The sequence below is a fragment of the Hipposideros armiger genome, unplaced genomic scaffold (genome assembly GCF_001890085.2).
Source record: "Hipposideros armiger isolate ML-2016 unplaced genomic scaffold, ASM189008v1 scaffold_240, whole genome shotgun sequence".
NCBI lineage: Eukaryota > Metazoa > Chordata > Mammalia > Chiroptera > Hipposideridae > Hipposideros > Hipposideros armiger.
Genome location: NW_017731590.1, coordinates 2,487,396 through 2,510,913, shown reverse-complemented (window position 1 = coordinate 2,510,913; position 23,518 = coordinate 2,487,396). Strand labels below are relative to the sequence as shown.

The 23,518-nt window shown below is 40.5% G+C and overlaps 1 protein-coding gene across 1 annotated transcript in view; it reads right to left on the bottom strand.

Moving 5' to 3' along the window:
- Positions 1–2,158: 2,158 nt before the first annotated feature.
- The window catches only part of LOC109389703 (cytochrome P450 2J2-like), a 40,920-nt gene continuing 19,560 nt past the window's right edge, over positions 2,159–23,518 (bottom strand). Inside the window, exons 3-10 of the mRNA XM_019655483.1 lie at positions 23,214–23,376; positions 20,284–20,433; positions 15,970–16,130; positions 12,682–12,858; positions 10,752–10,893; positions 7,931–8,118; positions 6,312–6,450; positions 2,159–2,672 (exon numbers count right to left, since the gene is read on the bottom strand). Of these exons, the coding sequence (XP_019511028.1) occupies positions 2,494–2,672; positions 6,312–6,450; positions 7,931–8,118; positions 10,752–10,893; positions 12,682–12,858; positions 15,970–16,130; positions 20,284–20,433; positions 23,214–23,376 (1,299 nt within the window). The 3' untranslated portion in view covers positions 2,159–2,493. The remainder of the gene's footprint in view (positions 2,673–6,311; positions 6,451–7,930; positions 8,119–10,751; positions 10,894–12,681; positions 12,859–15,969; positions 16,131–20,283; positions 20,434–23,213; positions 23,377–23,518) is intronic.

Sequence of the window (23,518 nt, the reverse complement as noted above, 5' to 3'; positions counted from 1 at the left end):
CAAGATGGTGGCAGATAGAAATAATATTGATAAGCCTGACTCTCAGCCTTGTGGCCATGGAAGCTCAGCCCAGTCTTCATATGATGATGCCTCAACATGTCATTAGAGCACTCTTCTCCATGCTCATCTTCACCTCTGTCCAAAGGCTTTCCTGCAGAGTCTTTAGTTATAACCTTTCATGGAGACATGTACGAAAGACTTGCTACATCCTGGGTACCACAGAAGTATTTATTCTTTCATTTCATTGCATCATCAGGGCAATGCTATGATGTAGAATTTTTTTTTTTTTATTCCTACTATTCCCAGTTTACAGATGAGGAAACAGACTGAATTATATCATGCAGCTGGTAAATGCAGAACGGAGAACCAAACAGAGGCCTGTTTGACTCCAAAGTCCAGATTCTTTCTGTTTCATTATACTGCCTTTTGCCTAATGACATATCTTATATATTAAGTACAAATTCAGAACAAACCTGCTAAAGATTGCTGGTGAGGATTGAATATATTTTACCAGGAAATATGTAGGTGGAGCTGATAAAAACAAAACAAAACAAGACAAAACAAAACAAAAAAACCATACACAGAAGCAAAAAAACCCCAAAACAAACCTAAAATAAGAGTTGCAATTCTTTAGTACAAATATCTTTCCAAAAAGGTTAGGGGCAATGACAACAATGACCACAGGTGTGAGTGTCTATCCAGAAGAACTAATTTGGCTGAATTCACTTTGGAAGAAACAGGTAAATATTATACATTTTCCCCCATATCACCAAATCAAACACCTATGATTCAGTGTTTCACTTGCTGGGTGTTTGTTTATGCATCATAAGGACATGGGCTTTATGGCTCAGATACGTTTGTTGGTAGATGGTTGAAAGGGACAAGGTAAAGTTCCCTGGTGGTCTAGTAATTAGGATTCAGCTTTCTCTCAGGGACAAGGTACTTACATCAGAGGAATCTATTACTTGAGGCAAAACAACTCCCCAAACCATTCCTTTTGCATTTATAATGTACCTCCAAGCTTCCCCACCCCCACCTTTTTCTCCTGTTGAAAGATGACCTTTGCCCCTGTGTTGGAACCAGGTAGCCTTTGAACAGATGTAGTTTCACAGTTGAGGTTGAGAACTCCAAATAGAAAAGCTGACACAAGTTTCAAGAAGGAGCTGAGATTACCACTAAAGAGAGCTCTTGCTGAGGAGCCACAAAGCCAGGAACAAACCTCCAGGCCCTGTAATCACAAGGGGCTTATGCAAACCTCTTTTTAAAGGGGCTTTACCCACATATACACCCAAGTTCCTCTTTGAAAGGGCTGTTCCTTTCCAATGAGTCAGTGTTTACCAGAGCTTGGGGAAACATGAGCCTGCAGGCTAGAAGAAGATGAGCTTTGAAACTCTGACCTATTCTTTAAAGGAGAAAAGAACCCTTAGCTGCGGTAACATGGGCTAATGGAGCCACAGAGACTGGGATTCTGATACCAGCGTGTTCTGTGGGCTGGCGTTTCCTTCCCAGGCTGCAGTGGCCTCTGCTTGCCTGCACCTGCCTTGTTATCTGTCTCCTGCAGAGGAGACCTGCCTTTGTGTGTGCCATCTTGGAGCATGTATCTGTGAGGGAGGCTGGGTTTCTGAGCTTTAATTCTGAATGAGATGGAAGCAGAGTCCACACAGGCTCTACCGCCTGTGTGTAAGTATAGGGCAAAGTTCATTTCATTTTCTTATCCCATGAGAATAATGGGCTGCTGTGAAATGAGCAGGATGCTGGCATTTCTGGTTCCCTGCTGTAAAATACACTACCAGGGCCCAGCTGAGTGTAGGCTGGTAATGCTTGCCATGCAAAAGCTGACAATCTTCTGGCCATACCCTACGTGGCCCTCGGTCCAAGACCAAGGTTGGATTTTCTCAGGTAAACCATAGAAACTGCTTCTTCCTTAAAACCTGCCTGTAAATAAGGAATAATCTGCCATGTTGACTCCTGGAGGGCCATTCTGAGGTAGAAGCAAGATAAAGTTTGCAGAGTGCTACCAAGTGTGGGAACCTCTGTGGCGGCCCTACCAGAGTCCACTTCCAACTCTTATCAGCCCTTTGGCATAACTTTGACCTGAGCCATTTCAACAGGCTAGAGGTAACTTTATATCGGAGGAAGGAGGCAATTAGGAAGCAGATTACAGCGATAACTTTTATGATGTGATTCATGGTTTTCAAATCATGCAAAGTCCATTATTTTCTGTCATTCTTACAGCAAGTCTTCCTTTAGAGAAGGAATCATTATCTTATTTTCATCTTCTAGATGAAAAGGTAAATCACGACACATGATTTGCTCAAGGCTACACTGGAGGAGGTAACAAAGTGGATTTAGATCCAGTTTTCTCTGAGTCCAACTCTACAATCTTTCCTCAGGGCCACTTTTATCCCGTTCCCTCACTTCTGAGCAGGCGCCATGCCTTCAGAGTGGAGGACATGCTGACCCCTCTTGCTTTCCTTTTCCCTCTCTTCTCCTTCATGTCCGAGGAACAGCACAGATGCGGTGGTTGGCTGGGGAGATGGTGATGCCTATTCTGGGTTTCAGAGTCAGCTTCTCATTATGTGGGGGCTTAAATGTAAATTTTTGCAAAAGGGAAGTGAAGAAAATAAACAGCTCAGTCTTGGCCAACTGTTCTCCAAGGCATGCCCGCTTTCCTGAAACATAAGAACATAAGACCAGTTATCTTCCCAGCTGGAGCCGATGCCCAGCAGCCATTGAAATCTTCTACCACTTCTCGCAAAATCTCAACAGAGGAAGGGCCTGCTATGCTGTGGGGCTTTCAATCTGACAACCACCTGGCTTTAGCAAAGCACAGAAAACATAAGTCTGGACTCATAAACTCCAGTGTTTTCATGATCTGGCAGGTGAGGCAGAGGGTGAAGGTATAGCACGTAGATAATAGAAGTGGGAAGCTTGGGCTGACCTAGAAAGGAAGTCTAGCCTACAGAGTCTTTCAGAAATCAATTAGCAAACAACAATGACAAAAGCAGAAAACAAAACTCTGTGTTCAGTTTTTTTCAATTAAAAAAAAATTCTGTCCAAAAATTAAACCAGTAAATGTCAGACCAGGGCTTCTGAAGGACAAGGCATTTTCCCCCTATATCACGTTTTCCTCCTTAATGATTGGGAACCTCACTGACATGGGTGCCATTCTACACTGCAGCTGCTCCAGCCTCCCTCCTTGAACAGTCCTTGTACATGTCGGTCCTTCCCCATCAGGGCCTTTGCTTCTAAGGTGTGGGCCCCAGGCTGGATCCTTCAGGCGGATGCTCGTGCTTGGCCCTGCCCTGGACACATCCCACTCCTTGTCTGAGTCCAGAGCTGGAGGCAGAAGGACAGGAATACAACTCAACTCCTCTACTTCATAGCCATGGGATTCGGGGCAAATTAAGTAACCTCTCTAGAGAATAGTGTAAATCTGTGCGTTTAAGATGGGAACTTTATTTTATGTATTGTGTGAGCTACACACTAAATACAAATAATAATGCATACAGCAAAACAAAGTATTTTAACACATCTGGATAATCATAAAAATTTTAGCTATAAAATAGTTTATCCGTAACTTCATCTGGTTAATTGTAAAGAAAAAAATGAAAAATACAATTTAAAAGACTACCTTTAAATAAAGCTTTTTGGGTGGTAACATTACTAAAATATAACACTCCTTTACTGAGATCCTTTCTGTATCATGCCTTTTATTCAAAAATAATTTCAAATGTACAGGAAAGTTGGAAGAATAATATGGAAACTGATTTTTCTTGGTTATTTAGTCTAAATTGTATTGAGCACCCCTAAAATACTCAGTATGAATTCCCTCAAATGAGGACATTCTCCAACATAACCATAATATAACCATCAAATCAGAAAATCACCACCATCTTCTCAAATCCCATGCGGGTTTTGCCAGTTGTCCCAATAATGTCCTTTATTGTAAATGATCCTGTTTAGTATGGCCAATTACATTAGGCTGTCATGCAATGGAATCCTCAGCTTTGACTGGCATTTTTGAAAGTGACAGACCAATTATTTGGTAAATGTCTCTCATGTTTCCTCATGATTAGATTCAGGTCATGAGGTCATGCATTTCTGGTGGGAATATTACCAAAACGAGGCTGTGTTCCTCTCTTTTCACCCTATCAGGTGGTACACAATTTTGATTGGTTCCATTATTGGTGATGCTAACTTTGATCACTTCATTACAGTGGTGTCTACAAATTGTCCCCTGTAAAATTATTTTTTCTTTGCATCTATAAATACTACTTGAGACTATGTTAATAAACCATTCCCCATTGAACTAGTATCCATTGCTATTGGGTCGTTGGGAAAGTCATGACATAGTTTTCTATGTTTTTCAATGCAAAAATGCGTCATGACTTGCCCGACAACCCAATATTATTTGGCCAAATTATTTTTTACTCTAATGGCTGCCAAATCATGAGTTTCAAAATTACATCGTTCCCTCCACATTTCTTAGTTAGCATTATAGGATATGAAATGCTTTCTCTCTTCCTCATTTTATTTATGCACTTATTTGTTTATATCAGTATGAATACATGCATTCCTATTTTTATTCAAAAAGTTTAAATCTGTTTGTTGTGTTGTTAAATTGTCTTGACTCTCAAGATATTCCAGATTTGGCGAGTAAATGCCCATTCAAGCTGGTAGTTTCTTACTTTTGGGCAGAAAAAAATGTCTAGGCTCATCTTATGCTTCCCTTCCTCAGCCTGGAATCAGCCATTTTCCCCAGAAGTCCTGGTTCCTTCTCATGCATAATGATATCTATTGTGGAAACCATGGTCTGGGCATTAGACATGCTCATTGGTGTCAAGGTGGTGTTGTTCTCAGGGCATCTCAGTGGGTAGAGCTGGGGAACCAATGTGTGTATTTAATGTGAGTATATAGTTATATGTATACACACACCCACATTTACATCTACATTTATTTCTACATCTATCTACCTCCCTACCTATCAAAACTAGAGTTCATATTCATCATCCCCAATCCGAAACCAACAACACAGTTTTCATTCTATTATCCCCCTTTCTCTATTTGTAAATTTTTCCCATTGTCCTCGATATGTTTACTTATTGAATCAGAACCCCGTTTATATAACTTATGTCCCATCACTGCCACAAGCACCCTGTGCAGACCACGCCTCCTCTTGATCCTGCTCTGACACCCAGTCTAGGCTTCTGCCGTCCCCTCCCCTTGGCGAATTCCTTTCTCTCCCCACTTGGGTTACAACATCCCACATTGGTCACTACCTCCATCTATCTTGCATGTGTAGTCACTTATTTTATTGCTAAATAATACATATTCAATGCAAAAAGAGAAAGAAATGTGAAAAAGTATAGTACAAAAAAAAAGACAATAAAAGATGTACAAATGCCATAGTTAAGCCATCTAAGCCTCAGTTTCATTATCTCTATGTGGCCATAGCAATTTAAACCTTGTGAGGTTACACTGGAACCTCTGCATGGGAAGAGTTTCCTTTTTTTCCTACTTCATTCATTCATATATTCTCAGGGCTAAATGCTAGGCATGTAACAAATGCTCATAAAATATTTATAGAACTAAGGAATTGGGAAATTACTTGCAATAATCTATGAAACGTACCTTACTCAATACTAAGAAATATACTAAGAATTTTTGTTGTTCATTTTACAATGTTATGAGTTAAACACCATTTTGGAACTGACTGGCCTGGAAACATGAGAGTTTTCACAGCATTCTCTTTTGCCCCTTTCAAGTTGTATCCCATATAAAGGTACTAACTAGATTTTAAAATCATAATATAATTGGAAAAGGCAAGAGGACCCCTTCGCGAGTGTTTACACTGTAGAAGCCCATCTAGTCAAGCCGTGGTAATCAGAGTGCTTCCTGGTCCCATAATGATAAGCAAGCAGTCCCTTTCCTTGATCCCCCATTGTCTTGTTGTGCTTTGTCTCTAGTTCTGTGTGAGTGGGTGGCTCTTAAGAAGAACTGGGGACATATAAAAATTCCATAAAGACGACCAGTGTCCATCCTTCTTTGTGAGCAAGAGGTGAGGTCTGAGTCTGGGGACAGAACAAAGTGAAGCTAAAATCTCCATCAGAGGCCAGTGAGAGCTTCGAAGTCAGCACAGCCTGAAGCAATGCTGACCAGGGAGTCCCATGGTGCAACCACAGCCACAGGGAGTCCTGTGGGCAGGGCTATCTGGAGCTGGTGCAACTAAGACCAAAGACTGCAGGGAGGAGAGCAGGGTGGGGCTGAGAGAGGAACTCTGGGCTCACACACTCATCTTTACAACTTACCTATTGAGAAAGGCAGAAAGGCTTCCCTTTTCTTAAACTGCCCATTCTCCAGAAAATGCTCCGGATTGAATGTGTCGGGGGTGGCCCACTCTGTGGGGTCCCTGTGCAGTGCAGTCAGATTCGTCACGATTATGGTCCCCTAGAGAAGGCAGAAAAGACTCAGGCAAGGCTTGACCCACACAACACACCTCTGCAAAGTGGTGGCAGTAGCATGCTCCAAGCCAGGCCATGGACACATCCTCCCGCCTACCCCCACCCTATACCTTCTGAGCCACCCACCCCACCAAGGACTCTGCACTTTGCCAGGGGATAACTTGGAAAACAGACTGGACCTGCTTGCTGGGAATTTCACTAGTGAAGTGTGTTTCCTGTAGACTGCAGTATGGATCTTATCTACAGGAACAAGTTGGTGTAGGACTTGGGAGGGAACATGTATGCATCAATGGGAGAAGAACATCACAGCTTGCCAGTCAGTACTGTACCAAAATCAACACCGTTGCTTAGTGAAGTGATAACTATGGCAGCTCTACCAAGGTAAAGGGTGTCTCATTCTCCTGTTTTTCACATTCTCTTCCCTCCAATGTCTGCAACACTGCACAAGAGGTTTAATAGTACAATCAGGTTGCCCCGTAGAAGGAACCGTTATCCCTGAAGGTATACAGAAAGAAACCCGAGTCCTCCTTAACTCCTGCCTTCCCCTCATTGTGCCTTCCCCTGATCCTTCACCTGGTCCTTCAGCGAGGCTGGCCAATTTTACTTTAAATTTCTTTTGATTCTGTCACCTCCATTCTATGTTCACTGTTGCCATCTTAGTCCAGGCTACCCACCTTGCTTGTTTATACCCATGTAATAGCAGACTAACTATGCCTCATATCCTGTTTCCCCTTTCAATCTGCTCCACACCCTGAAAGCAGAGTGATCTTAGAACATCATTTAATCATGTCACATCTATCTACCCATCAAACCACACCTTGAACTTGTTTCAAGATACCCTTCTATACCTTGCCATCACTCTAAGATGACAGATCCATTGCCTGACCCCTGTTTGGCCACAGTCTGCCTGCACTCTCTCTCCTATTACCTTGGCCTTCTTTCAGTTTCTCAAATATGCTATGTTCCCACTCATTCCCATGCCTTTTTAAATGGTGTTTACATGTCTGGAATGGCTTTCCTCCATACTTTTCACAAGAATCCCAGGATTGTGAGGCAGAATTTTCCAAAGTAAATCTGTCAAGTCCCTAGTCCTGTAAGATGCTCTAAAAAGATTCAGTGACAAAGTCTGACTAAGAACTGCTGCCTGCTGTATCTCCTCAAAGATTCACAATACACATTACATAGCAAAAACAGTGAGAAATCCTACATCAATGAAAAGCCAATCTTCGCCTAGATATATTTGACCTCATAAACCCCTTTCTCTTCATACTATCAATATCTAATTGAATTAATATTCTAGAGGACACACAAGGGGGAAAAAACTAGTATTAAATCACGTATAATATATAATACCTCTCTTCCTATTTAAGTGATTCCCTGGGACAAGAATACAATGTCACTTTTCAAGTTTAGGATCCGACCATTTAAAAAATGCTCTCGAAGATCTGCAGCTGGAGTCCCATTACCTTGGGCAGGTGGTATCCAGCCAGGGTGGTATCAGCTGCCACTTCCCTGGGCACATTCAGGGGGATGATATTTCCCATTCTCTGCACCTCATGGATGACGGCATTGGTGTAGGGCATGGACTCTCGAGCAGCCATGCTCGGCGGCTGTGAAGGGCCAATCACTGTGTCGATCTCAGCTTGTACTTTTTCTGGAAAAGAAGAGAAAATTCTGTTATTTGATTATGCCACAATTTTCCTTGAGCCTGGTTAAGCTAAGGAATGGAATAACCAAAATCAGAATTATAAATTTCAAAATTTAGCCTACTGAAATTATAGTATACACTATAGACTCTGGTTTCTCAAGGAAGTATTAAAAAAAAAGAGTAGAAAGCAGGCCCTGGTGTAAGACAATTCTGCTTGCAAACATTAGTTCTAACAAATTACTGCTGCACAGTACTTAAAATATTCGATTCTCAGTTTCCTCTTCTTATTATGTGAGGCTAAATCTACCTTCATCTTAAAGATATTTTGAGATTTATATGAAAGGATTTAGGTGAGCATCCAACAAATAACAGAAACTGCTAACTATCCCCCAATATCTGTTTTTGTTGTTGTTGTTGATGTTTTTTGTTTGTTTGGGTTTTTTGGTTTTTTTTCCCTACAATAATAAAGATTTTAGCTGGATACCTGGTTGCTCAGCCAAAGAATATATCCCAGATTCTCTGTGACTAAATGTGACCATGTGACTGAGTTCTGACTAACAGAATGTAGGTAGGAGGAATATTTAATAGTTGGAACATGCTCTTTAAAAACCGTATATGCTTCCTTCTTGTTCTGCCCTTCCTATTGGTGGATAAGCAGCTGCAGTGTGGAGCCATCTTTGATAGTGGCAACATTTTAGATACAACAGAAAAACACACTGGAAAGAGTTTGGAACCCAAATGGCTCTGCAGAGTACAGCTTAAAGTTTTTACCTGAGAGAGATATAAACCTTCTATCTTTTTACTTTTACTGTCCACTTAAAAAAATTTAATAGTGGTAAAATATCCATAACGTAAAGTATATCATCTTAACCCTTTTTAAGTGTATTGTTTAATAGTGTTAATTATATTCTAATTATTATGCACCAACCTTCAGAACTTTTTTTATGATGCAAAACTGACACTCTACATTCACTAAACAATAACTTTCCATTTCCCCAACCTCTGCCAACTACCACTACAATTCTACTTTCTGTTTCTATGTATGTGAGTACTCCTGATAATTTATCTAAGTGGAATTATAGTATTCATGTTTTTGTTATTGGATTATTTAACTTAACATAATGTCCTAAAGGTTCATCCATGTTATAGATTGTGTCAGAATTTACTTCCTTTTAAATGCTGAATGAGATTCCAATACACCCCACATTTTGTTTATCCATTAATCCATTGATGACCACTTGGTTACTTCCACCCCCTGGCTCTTGTGAATAATGCTGCTATGAACATGGGTGTAAACTTTTATCATCTTAAGCCATTATTATTTCGAGCCTTGACTGTGGAAGCCCAGTCTATATCCTAACTAGGCAGCTTTTAAACTTTTCAAAAAATGTAATTCACAGTTAAAAAGGCAGTTTACACCATGACTCTGGAAATAAATATATTTTTAATATATATATATATATACTTTACATATATATATATGTAAATATATATATATATATATGTATATATATATATATATATATGTAAAGTTTATATGAAGAAACTTATTCTTAAGTCATGGGAAACTTTCTGATATTTTCTGTTCTAATTTTATTTTAGGAGCAAAAGTTGGTCTTGATACAGTAAATTGATTTTATGTCCTGCTAATAAACTGCTACCAACATTTTTGAAAAATGTATCATAACAGCTCTGATCCCTCATGTACTCAAACTGCTCTGGGACCTGGAGAAAGAAAAATGATTATAACACTCACTGTCATTGAATGGGGAAGATAGACAATCTGAGGAGAAGATACATAACTAATGTGAGATACGCAAAGTAATGGAGGTGCTTTAGACCATCTCTAGAGGAGGAAAATGCTAGTGAATTCTTAGATGAGTAATGAAATATCTTATGAGGGGAAGTATTTAGTAGATTCTTCAAATAGGGCTAGGTAGTAGTTTACCATGTAGAGAATTAGGGGAATACATTCTTGTAGAGGGAAGAACATGTGTGATGACACGGAGGCATGAATAATGACTGTGCAAAGAAAAAGACATGTCATTTAGTAAAGCACCATGTAGGGTAGGCAAAGCTGGGGCTACACAGGCAAAGACGCACATCCAAGGGTGTGATATACCTGACTAAGGAGTTTGAACTTCATCCGCATGGAAATGGAAGACATGACTTAAAAGGAGAGAAGGCTAGGACTAGATTTCTTTTTCTTTCTCTCTTTCTTTCTTCCTCCCTCCTTCTCTCCCTCCCTTCCTCCCTTCCTTCCTTCCTTCCTTCCTTCCTTCCTTCCTTCCTTCCTTCCTTCCTTCATTTTTTTGTATGGTATGATGACTACTTCCTCGAGGACCAGATTTCATGTGAGAATGTAACTCTTTCCTGGAACTCACCCCAATGTCAATTAGCTTCACAGTTTTCCCCACTAGACTCTGAGACTCCTGATGGCAGGGTCTCTGCTATATTTGTATTATGTGGATCCATCACAACCCTGACAGAAAAACTGAAGGAGGTGCCCATTCTCAAGTCCACTTTGCCTCCTACCTAGCTTTCCATTCCACCATGCTAGCTTCTGCCCCAACTTTGGGGCATTGTGTTCAGGAGGCACCATTCTGTCTTGGCCCAGGCATACTCACTGACATGCTCACCTTGGATTTCTGGGTAGAGGGCCATGTAAAGCAGACCCCAGCGCAGCGTCGTTGAAGTTGTCTCCGTTCCAGCAAAGAACAGGTCCAGGGTACTGACAATGAGGTTTTCATCATTGAAACTTGAAGTTGGGTTGTCTGCATGCTAGAAAACACCATGTTTATTAGTTTATTCACAGGGTTCTCAGTTGCCACAGCACACAGAGGCTTCATCCAAGGGAGAGACTGTGGAAGGGAAGATCCCCAGGAGAAATGGCTTTCACTCGGTCTCCCCAGGAGGCGGAATCTTATTACAGCAATATCATCATTAGCATCATCCTGCCTAACTGCTGGAAGCTTTCATGAGTTTGGGTAGATGAAAATCAAGACAACTACATTTTGTCTCTAATTTGGAAGAAGCTATTTGTACAGTGGAAAGAGAAGCTGTTAGTACAGTGGAGACACAAGCTTGGTTTCCAATATTAGTCACACAATTCATTATCTCTATGACCCAGGGCAAGTGACTTAACTTCTCTGTGCTTTAGTTTCCTGTTTTATAAATAGAAATAACAAAACACACCCCTGAAGATAACATTAGGAATCTAGTGAGATTCAAAGGGCACACAGCAAATACCCATCAAATATTTACACTGATACTAGAAAGAATAAACTGAATTCTTCTTATGTACAGTAACTTATACATCTCTCAGTTCATGTTTTCCTTTAAGTGGAACTTCTGTGATTCACCTATCAATCCTCATGGCATTTCATCCCTTTTAACACCTTCCTCTGAAACGTTCAATTTGTCAACATGCCCTTCATGTGTGGTCCCGTATCTGCACACCACATAGCAAGTGAAGTCGTTCCTCTGAACAGAAATCAATGCTTCTATTAATATTATGCCAATATGCTGAAATAGGGCAGAAGAAGGGAAAGAAATCCACCATTCTGCCAACTTCCACAGTAGGAACAGATAATGTGATGAGTCAAACACGCAATGATGTATATTAATCTGAAGGGTTACTGTGTTCAAAGCTACACAGCCAATTTGACTTTTTCTGCTGTTTCTTTCCTGTAATGTTGGGAAGTGGATGATACGGGTTCCCACTTAGGTACTGAGGATTAACGCTTGCCTCTGACTCAGCTTTCTTTGTCTTCTGCGCCGGGGCCTGAGGGAAGGGGTAGGACACTGGCACAGGTTCCACTAATAATGAAACAGCGCTTTGAGGCTCAGTTCTTATTTTTCCTCTTTCATATAGCTCCTTCAGATATGGGTAGAGGGCAGAGAATAGAAGGTGAAAAGGCAGTCTTTGGGCATTTCCAAAGCCTCAAGGCCAACACCATGGAAACCCTGCCTTTATTTCTAATTACCTCATCCATCCTGAGTTAATGCTACTCTTATACTCTTTGATATACTGCCTCTATATTTACTCCCAGTGGGAGGCTGAATAATGACCCACAAAGATGTCCATGTCTAATTTCTGGAACCTGTGAGTGTTATCTCATATGGGAAAAGGGACTTTATAGATATGATTAAGTTAAGGATCTTGATATGGTTAGATTATCCTGGAGAATCCGAGTGGGCCCAATATAATCACAAGAGGCAAGGAGGTAGTAAAGAGCAGATGGAAGGATATTAGCCGAGAAGATGTTACATTGTTGGCTTTGATAACGCAGGAGGGGGCCGTGAGCCAAGCAATATAAGCTCTAGAAGCTTGAAAAGTCAAGGAAACATTCTCCTCTAGAGCTTTCCGTGGAGCCAGCCCTGCCAGCCCTTTGACTTTAGCCCAGTCTAATTACTTTCAGACTCTGACCTCCAGCACTGTAAGAGAATAAATGTATGTTGTTGTGAGCCACTAAGTTAATTTATCACAGCATCAATAGGAACTGGTATACCCCATACCCCATTTGTTCTGTAAAAACAAAACACGGGAAGCAACTTTGGTTTCCTCACCTTTTCTGTTTCGTTGAGGTATGCATCAATAAAGTCCCTTGTTTCGTCAGGTTTCCAATCTCTCCTGTGGTTTTCAATCACACGGGCAATAAACAATTTTAGTTTCTCCCATTTGACTAAGGCTGTTTGGTGGGGTCCAGGAATGAATTTCATTATCCATGGAAAGATATTATCGAGCTAATTGAGAAAAACAAAACAATCATGAAGACAACATGGTGTCCCTTTCCACTTTTTAAGACAAGCCCAGTGTTCTCTCGCTATCTTTTCTTGCTTACACTTAGATCTTCACTTTTCTTATCAGTCTCAACCTTCTTCTCATCTCTCCAGCAAAGCATTTCAGCCCCCCATCCTAAACATACCCCGTTTCAGACCTCTTTTCAGTAACCCAACTGCTTTGTCATCATAGTACAAACCACCATTTCTTACTTGGATGCTGTAACAGCCTCCAACAGTTTTTCTGATTCCATCCTTAGCCCCATTCCCCGTCTATTTTCCATAGAACTAGGAGAATGGTCATTTAACAGTTTAATCAGATCATTTCACTTTCTGGTTCTTAATTCTTCAATAACATTCCATGACACGCCGATAAACTTCTGCATAATTCTCTGAGCATATAAGCTCTACATGAGCTGGCCCCTGCAAACACCTGTTGTACCCTTTGCTGTCACTCCCTGCCATCTTACTTTCTGCAGTCCAGCCCCATTTGCCTCTGAGATGACAGGAAGGAGAGTCCTGTGTAGGCCTTTGCATTTGGTGTTCCTTCCCCCTGGAATGTTCTTCTTCTGAAATCTATATAACTCCAGCCCCTCATTTAATTAAAGCACTGTTCAAATGTCTACCTGGAGTGGTCTAAACCTGATTACCCTGTGGCAGCACTCTTGTCACCTTCTGCCCATTCCTTTATTCTGTTTTATTTTCTTTATAGCAATTATCACTAGCACGTGTGTGTGACATAGTGTATGTTATATATGTGTAAGATATATATATATAAGTATATAATATACATTTTATATAATTTATATAATTTATAGATTATATAAATATTATATATATAAATACAGTAATTTCCTGACTTACGAACGAGTTCCGTTCCGGGAGAGCGTTCATAAGTCGGATTCGTTTGTAAGTCTGAAAAAGTGAGTCTTATACACCTTTGACACAAATATACAATGTAAATTCAATGGTTGAACGAGTCATGTTATACGATCAAGTGACATCTACCATCTTTTTGCCTCGGTCCAATCTCTCAATTATTTTCACTTTTGTTTCCATGGTTATTTCTTTGCACTTCCTAGCAGTCCCCTCCACATCACCACTGCTTTTCCTCTTGCTTCCGGACATCCTGGGATCTGATTGAACGCTGTACTTCTGTGCAGTATCACACTGTACAGTGAGCACACAGCAGCAGAACTGTTACAATGTCTGGCAGACACGTGAGCTACTTCCGCGATGTCTTCGCATCTACAAATGTTCGTAATGTGAGGTCCGTTCGAGTCTGTGAAAGCTCATAACTTGAATGTTCATAAGTTGGGGACTTATTGTATTATATATATAAATATTATATATGTATATATATTTGTTAAATATATATATATATATATATATATATATATATATATATATATATATATATATATATGTTAAATATATATGTGTGTGTGTGTTTGTCTGCCTCCACTGAGTTGTAATCTCCATGTGGGTAAGACATTTTTTCTGAAATTCAGGAGTTGTTAAATATATTTTCTCTAACATATCTGGTAGAAAACAGCATGACATAGTGGAAAATCTCCTGCGCTTGAGGCATCAGGTTGGCTTGGCCATTAGCTGTGCTGCTTTCTAGCTGTAATATTTTGGTAGTAATGATGATGATGATGATAATGGTGACGCTGTAACTTGTTACTCCGTAGTTTACCTAGCTGGCAACGGGACCGCAGAGTTATTCTGGTGACCAAATGGCATGAGATCCATTCAGCAGTTACAGAGCCAGCGGAGCACCCTCTGGATTTGCTTATACACTCCCATATCTGCCTGCATACACTGTGCTGCTTCAACTCACCCTGAAAGGATTGCTGTGAAAATTCACTGAGATAAAGTTTGTGTAGTTTTCTATCAACATGACTGGTGTATTTTGGGACTCCAAGAAATACTTATTACTTTTAATCTACTGCCCCTTCTTGCCCTTCCAGGAATTTCTTTTCCCTGGGGAACGTCAGCTGGGCACCACTGAACTCTCATGACTCCCTGGGTTCTGTCTTAGTAGGAAGGACAAAAAAGGAATCACTGAACTGGAGACTACCGTGACTAGAAATGAGAACAAGGAATTCATAAATACTTTACAATCATAATAATAGCACATGTTCATTATGCTCTGTTCATGTACCAGGTCATGCAACTTCTTTATGTATTTTGGTGTGTTGGATCCATAGCCTCCAGGCAAAGATGTTATCCAGGAATAATAATAAAAAAGCCACTCTGGATGCAGAGTGGTGACCTCAACACTTGAGGCTGTTTTTTCCCTAAAAGTGTCTTACAAATTCAGAAAATCAGCTGTGAGACCAAGAAGCTAAACAGAGTTTTTGACAGACTCACAGTTGTTGAAGGACAAAATTAGAGTACAGGGCCCACCAAGGGAGGGGTGAGATTTGAAGCCTAAATATCTTTATCCTACCAAATTAGGGGATTGATAATATCCTGTTGATGGACATGTAAATACTATAACGACTTTGGAACCTTTAGGCATCTTTAATGTCCTGGTATATACGTATATGTAAGAGAAATGAGTGGATGTATCCACAGGAACAGTTGTACTAGAATGTTCATAGCAACTTTATTCTAACTCCTGAGACCTGGAAACCATCCAGGTGTCCATCAGTCGAGATTAGAGTAACAAAGAGTGACATAGTCATAAAATGGAATACAATCAGGATTTTAAAAAGAGCCACTAACACAGTAGAATCTGAGAGCAATGCACCAAGGGAGAAGCCAGACACAAAGGGGTACCTCTGGGAGAGGCGGGAGATGGCTGGTTTAGGGAGTGACCTGGAGAGGAGAGACTCAAAGGCAATGACACTGTTGCACTTTTTAAATAAAACAACATAGGTTCATAAGTGCATGGCATACCGTAACAATTTAACAATATCATCAAGGACGCTAGAGTCACAGATTGATTTCTGATAAGTTTGTGTTGAAGTCAATTTTAAAAGGTTATATTTTAGCTTAAATAAACCCATCTGTGTCCGACATTAGCCCCAAAGTCCTTAACCAAGATATAAAAAGAGAACCCCTTACATGGCAGAAGACTGACACCTCCAGAGTTATGACCTCATCCAGCAACTTCAGCATTTCTTGGAACTGATGATCCTGGTACTCAAAGCGTTCCCCAAAGGTGATGGAGCAAATAATATTGGAAACTGCACTGTTGATCTTGAAATGAGGGTTAAAAGGCTGTCCTGCAGGTGGAAGAAAAGACAGATCCTTCAGATTGGTTTGTTTCTGTTTTCTACTGAGATTCTATATGACATGTGACATACCGAGTAGGGAAACACATGTGAGGCTCTGGCCACAGCATCCTGCATGGGGTCTGACATGTAGCATGTGCTCAGGCAATGCCGGGAAGTCAAACTGATGACCAGGGTTTAAAATCAGTAATGTGTTTTTAAAAAAGATTTACAAATATATATAGCTAGGATACAGTATTATATTAGTTTCAGATATACACAATAGTTATTCAACATTTGTATTCCTAAAAAGAAGTGATCGCCATAAGTCCAACAACCATCTGACACCATGCCATGTATCACAATACTATTAGCCATGGTTCCCATACTGAGTATTGTATTTCCATGACTTATTTTTTTTTAACCTGGAGATTTGAACTCTTATTCCAGTTTAGCTTTCCCCCCTTTTGTAATTTTCAATTACAGTTGACATTCAATGTAATTTTATAATAATTTCAGGTGTACAGCATAGTGGTTAGACAATTATATAAGAAGTGATCTCCTTGATTAGTCTCATACTGCCCTGGCACTATATATAGTTATTACCATATTATTGACTATACTCCCTATGCGTTACTTTACATCCCCATAACTATTTGGTAATTACCAATTTATACTTCTTAATGTCTTCACCTTTTTCACCATCCTCCAAACCCCTCCCATCTATCACCCCAATCAATCTATTACCCATCTGACACCATACATAATTATTAAAATGTTATTGACTGTATTCCTTATTTATACCCTCATACCCATGACTACCTTGTAACACCAATTTGAACTTCTTAATCCCTTCCCGTTTCCACTAATTCCCCAACTCCCTCCCATCTGGCAGCCATCAAAATGTACACTGTATCTATGAGTTTGTTTCTGGTTTTGTTTATTTTCTTCTTTAGATTCCACTTACAAGTGAAATCACATTGCATGAGCTTTTGCTGTCTGACATACTCCACTCAGCACAACTCCTTCCAGGTTCATTTGTGCTGCAGCAGATGATGGGAACCCATTCCCTTCTATAGCCGAGCAATATTCCACTGTATATATGTACCACCTCCTCTCTATCATTTCTTCCATTGACAGACACCCAGGTTGCCTTCTCCTCTTGGCCATTGGAAATAATGCGCAATGAACATATAGAGGCACACATCCCATGGAAGTAGCATTTACGTTCCCTTTGGATAATTACCCAGAAGTGGGATTACTTGATCCTTCTTTGTCACTTATTATGGCCTTTGTTTTAAAGTCTATTTTGTCTGGTATAAGTATTGCTACCACAGCTTTTGTGCTGTTGTTATTTTCATTTTCATGAAATGTCTTTTCCCATCCCTTTACTTTTAGTCTCTGTGTGTCTTTTGATCTGAAGTGAGTCTCTTGTAGGCAGCATAGATAAGGGTCTTCTTTTCTTATCTATACAGCCACCCTATCTTTTGATTGGAGCATTTAATCCAGTTACATTTAAAGTAATTATTGATAGATATGTCATTATTGCCATTTTATTATTGATCTTCTTCTTGTCGTTTTTCTTTCTTTATTTTTTTGTCTGAAAGAAGTCCCTCTAACATCCTTGTGATACTGACTTGGTGGTGGGGAACGCTTGTAGCTTTTTCTTCTCTGGGAAGTTCTTTACCTATCCTTTGATTTAAATTATAGCTTTGCTGGGTAGAGAAATATTTGTTGTATGTCCTTCCTTTTCATTACTTTGATTATTTCCCATCAATCCCTTCTGGCCTGCAAAGTTTCTGTTGAGAAATCAGCTGACAGTCTTATGGGAGTTCTTTTGTAGGTAACTAACTGCTTTTCTCTTGCTGCTTTTAAGGTTCTGTCTTTGTCTATAAACTTGGATATTCTAATAATGAGGTGTGTTTGTGTGGGCCTGTTTGTGTTCGTCTTCTTTGGGACTCTCTGCATTTCCTGGGCTTGTATGTCTATTTCTTCGGGTTAGGGAAGCTTTCAATCATTATTTCTTCAATTGTCTTCTCAATTTCTTGCTCTCTCTCTTCTCCTTCTGGTACCTCTATGATGTGAATATTGATACACTTGATGTTGCCCCAAAGGCCTCATAAACTCTGATATTTTTTTGGATTCTTTTTTTTTTTTTGATGTTCTGACTGGGCGTGTTCTGCTACCTTACCTTTTAAATCACTGATTCAATTCTCTGCTTCATGTAATCTACTGTTGAGTCCCTCCAATGTATTCTTCAGTTATTGTAGTCTTTATTTCTTAGTGGTTCTTTTGCTGTATTCTATGTCCATTTTTATGATTCCTATGTCTTTGTTGAAGTTCCCCCTGAGGTCATTGAGCATGCTTCTAACCAGTGTTTGGAACTTTGCATCTGATAGATTGCTTGTCTCCATTCTGTTTAGTTCTTTTTCTAGAGTTTTGTTCTGTTCTTTTGCTTGAGAAATGTTTATTTGTCTCCCCATCTTGGGGGCCTGCCTGTGTTTGTTCTTATGTAGGGCTGCTATGCCTCCCAGTCTTAGAAGAGTGGCTTTATGTAGTAGGTGTCCTGTGGGATGCAGTGGTGCAGTCTGCCTCATGACCAGAGCAGGGTGCTCCAGGTGTGTCCCTTGGGTGGGTTGTGTATGCCCTCCTGTTGTAGAGACTTGATTGCTGTTTGTACATTAATGGGAGGGATTGACACACAGGATGATTGGTTGTAAGGACTGGCTGTGGCTATAGTGAAGGAGCTCTGATGCAGGGGTGGACTCTAAACAACAGGGTTCAGTTTAGCAGTGCTTAGGTGCCTGCCCAGTATGCTTTTTGGGTATGTCATCCTTTGAGGCAGCTAGGTGATGCTCTGGCCCAGTCTGAAGCTGGCCACTGGCCCTACAGCCCCATGGCCTCCTGAAGGAGATGCACTGCAGGCCAAGTTCAGCTGCAGTCTGTGTCCTGCCCAGAGCTAACTGACATGAGCCTCGAAGCAATCCCCAAATGAGCACCACCTGCACTGTGCTTGGAGGTGCCTTGAGAGGCCAATTCATGAATGAAGACAGGCTGCCACTAGTACTGGGCTTAGGGCTGCACAGCCAAAGGTAAGGGACATGCGAAACCAGATGCTGCTTGTTTGTTTTTTTAGAACCTTTGAGAGATGTTAGGAATGTCTACAGCATGAGCCAAGGCAGCCCATTTAATTGTTAAAGCCACTGGAAACGGCTAGAGTGTACCCGAACTGTGGGTGGGATGTGGTCTCAGGGAATCACTATGGTGGAACAGCAAAGGTGATAGTCAGTTTGATGGAGACTCAGAGATGGTGTACGCCTGCATCTGAATGTGTCTGCGTTCCCCAACATACAGGAGGGGGGAGGGCTCAACAAGGAAACAATGGCTTCTGCCAGTTCCTTCCTCCCGGAGAAAGCCACCCCTCCAGCACTCACCTGAAGCTAGACGATTTAGTTTCTCCCCATATGTCCCTGGTGTGTTTTGCCTTCCATCTGCTGCCCCAGTACTGAAGCTCAAAGGGAGTGAATTCATCAGCGAGTAAGTATGGCTTTGTGTGCTCCCTCTAAGAGGAGTGCCAGGAGTGCAGCCCCACTCTGTCTCACTCATCCTAGTCTCAGCTGGTTTTCACAGCCAGAAGTTCTGAGAACTTCTCTCCCTGGCACTATAACCTGGGAATGGCGAGGGACTGTGACAACTCACTCCTCATAAGGGACCTCCACAGCCAAGTTATCCATCCCCGTTTTTAATGGTGACACGAGGGTATGGGACCAGGCTGTTTTGTGTCTCTACCCCTCCTACCAGTCTTAATGTGGCTTCTTCTGTATGTCCGTAGTTGTAGGACTTTGGTTCAGCCAGTCTTCAGGTGATTCTCAATAATGGTTGTTCTGTGGTTTACTTGTAATTGATGAGGACCTGAGAGGAGGTGAGCATGGTGTTCACCTTTGCCATCTTGACTGAAAATAAAATTAGTTCTATCTTTAACCCCCATCTTCTTGTACTTAATTCTAGAACTCCATCATGGCAGAGTCATGATTATTGTTCATAGTTATATTCTCAGTGCCTAACACAGTGCTGGGCACAGGACAGGCACTTATGTACATCATAAGTACCTGTTGAGTGAGTGAATGGGCCACAGCCTTCTGCACCTGTCCTAGGAAACACTCACCATTCTCCTCTTCTATTGTCTGGTTGAGGTGGTGGGCCTCCTCCTGTATGCGTTCCTCTAAGGTCCTCTTTCCTAAACCAAAGTTCCTTAGTGTTGTCAGGGTGAACCTTCTTTGTTCCTTCCATACTTGGCCATTTGACATGATCAATCCTGTGAAAAAGATGCCAATATTATAAAAAGCAAACAATCAAATGGTATGGAGATGTGTAACAGATGGAGGGATGGATAAGACATTTAAAACTATTCAGAGAAATAACCCCAAAGCAATGGATAAAATTGCTGGCATGCACTGACTATTTGCAATGCCAGGCACTTTTGTATTTTTTATCCATTACTATATAATTTCGTATGCACAGAAATTCTATGAGGTATATACAATTATTAACCCACTTTCCCATTTTACTGATGAGAAAACTGAGGCATAAGGGATAAAGTAAACTTTACAAGGTCACAGAATTAGTAAGAAGCTGCACATGTATTCAATTTTTGTCTGCCTGACTCCAAAGCCCAAACTTTGATTACTAGTCACATAGGTATATTTACATATCTCTGTTATGCTACGTACTAACAATACACTCATAAGTAAGACAAAATCCGTAACTGTAAAGAGACAAGCCATTTATGAATTTTATAGGAGAGGTTCTAGCTAAGCTGGGCCTGAATAAGTGAATAAATGACTGAAAACGCAAGGAGGAATGAGTATTTCAAGTAGCCAAAGTGGGGAGTGGGGGGCTAGAGGGGGGATCTTGATGTGTTCAGCAGACCATCATTTTTTTTTATAACATGGGTAAGGCCACACTCCTTTTCTGTTTTTTACTTCGAGAGACTCGTCAACTTCTTTTAATTTCTGGCTTTGGCCTCCGCCATCTCAGTGAAATGAGACTCTTGCTGTCAAATCTAGGGATACTTTGCAACCTCACCTTACTTGGTCTTTCAGCGGCTTGAGATACTTCTTTCTTGAAATAGTCACTTCCAGTGATGCTCAGGACACCACACTCTCCAGGTTTTCTTCCTAATTTTTTGACAGTAGAGAACTTCCCCTATCTTTTGCTATTTCATATTCTATCAAATTCTGAAATGATGGAGCTCTTAAAGATAAGGTCTTCTCTTCTCACCCTATACTCCTTTTCTGAGAAATCTCATCAACTCTTAAAATTTTAAATAGCATCTATTAATAGTGATCAACTATTTCTGTCTCTGAACTCCAGACACATACATACAACTGTCTACTTGACTTTGCCAATGTAAAGGCCTTTCAAGCTCAGCATATCCATGATGAATTTATGCTTTTCTTCATATAACTCACCCCAAAGCCAAACTAAACACCTTGTCCTCCTCCAAATGTTCCTTCTTTCCATCATTTACTCATTTGGATGCCCATCTCAACACATCCTTCTCCCTCCACTCTCCCTCCAACTAGGCCATCATGTCTTACTGGATTTGCCTCCTGAATATCTTCACTCTGTGTATCTTCACTGCTACTGTCCTAGTTTAACCTACTATAGTGTCATTTCTTTCCACCTCCCTCATCCAAGCTGCAGCCTCCTCAAATTAAAAATCTACAATAGCCCCGTGTTTCCGTTATTCCTTTATCTACATTGCAGCCCAAATATTTTTAAAGTGTGCAGTGTAAACACAATGATTCCGTTCTTCGCTGAAAACTATTCCAGAGCTTCACTGTTGTTAGGATAAAAACAAACATCTTTAACAAGTACTTCCTTGTACAAACTATTCCTGGCCAAGTTCAGTAGCTTCATCTCCATTGAACTATCTCCATTTTACTTTTGTGCTTTCCACATTGGCCACTTTTTCAATTCCTCAAGTTCATTCTCCTTCACACCTCAGGAACTTTTTATATTCTACTCCCTCTTCCTTATTGTTTTTTCACTCTATTAAATTTGTTGTTATTTACCTATGTAAGTCTTTCCTAAATCTCAGGAGTAGATTGAATACCCCAAGTAAATGCATCCTACACTTATCTTCATAAGACAAGGCTTTAAATTACTACAGTTTTTTGTTTGTTTGTTTGTTTTTTAGCTGAGCCATCCTGCTACCTGTTGGCAGCTCAGCTCAGGCCAGGCATCCAACCGCTGTTGCTCAGATCTTGCACTCTTGAGCGAGCTCTTAACCAACTGAGCCACTCGGACGGCCCTCTAAATTATTACATTTAATTGACATTTTCTGTTTCTCTGAATAGAATTGGACTTACATAAGGACATGGATTTTATCAGTTCTACTCACTGTTCTATCACTGATGCCTAGCACTGTACTTCCCATGGGAGATAATAACTAGAGTAAATGGATGAAGAGTCAATAGATAAAATATTTCAATATTTCAAAGAGGAATTGGGAAATACCTGATAGAAATGTTGCCTTGGTAGAGTAATACCCTTGAGTTCTTTATTTAGATTTTTAAATATTTAAATTTACTTAATAATAATTTAAAGTATTTATGCAAACCTGGTCATCTAACATAGACAGGAAGGCTCGACATGTTCTGTGGGACACACTTTGATGAAAAAGCATAAGGAACTATAGGCAGGAAGAAGGAATTAATAAGCAACAGAAGGAAGGAGGTCTTCACCCGTTTTCCTAGGGGAAGAGATTTGGACAGCAATCAGATATAGCGAATGTATTGCCTATTTCTCTGCTATCATTGAATGATGGGTTACTTGTCAATCATAGCATCTAAAGTGAGTTCATGCAGGAGATGCAGCTTTTCCCAAATCCCTGACATTAAATCTCACCTGCCAAATCATGTGAGAGGGTACCTTAAATAGGGACATGTGAGCATCGAACTTTCTTTAATGGCAGACATTTTATAATGGGCATGTCTCTGGGGAGTGTTGGAAAATTATAGTTACAGAGGTGCCTTTAACAGACCTTACTGATATTGAAAATACACACCTTACATTGGTCAAGAAACTTACCATTGTTCTTAAAGACACGCTCTCGGACAAGGGATACAGGGCGGTTTGCAAACTTTTGGTCCTGGTAGACAAGGGCTTCTTTGATTAAGGGCAATCCCGTTATAATGACTGTAGAGAAGCTACCAACTTCCATGCTAAAAACATTCCCGTATTTCTTCACATACTGAAAAATAGTTAAATAGTCACAGATAAATATGCACATGTCTCTGTGTCCAGGAGAGAAGGGAGTGTGTGTAGCTGAGGGGCTTGTGTTGAGGTCTGTCTGTGTGTGCATGCGTGTGTGCTCTGCTTGGCCTGAGGGGAAT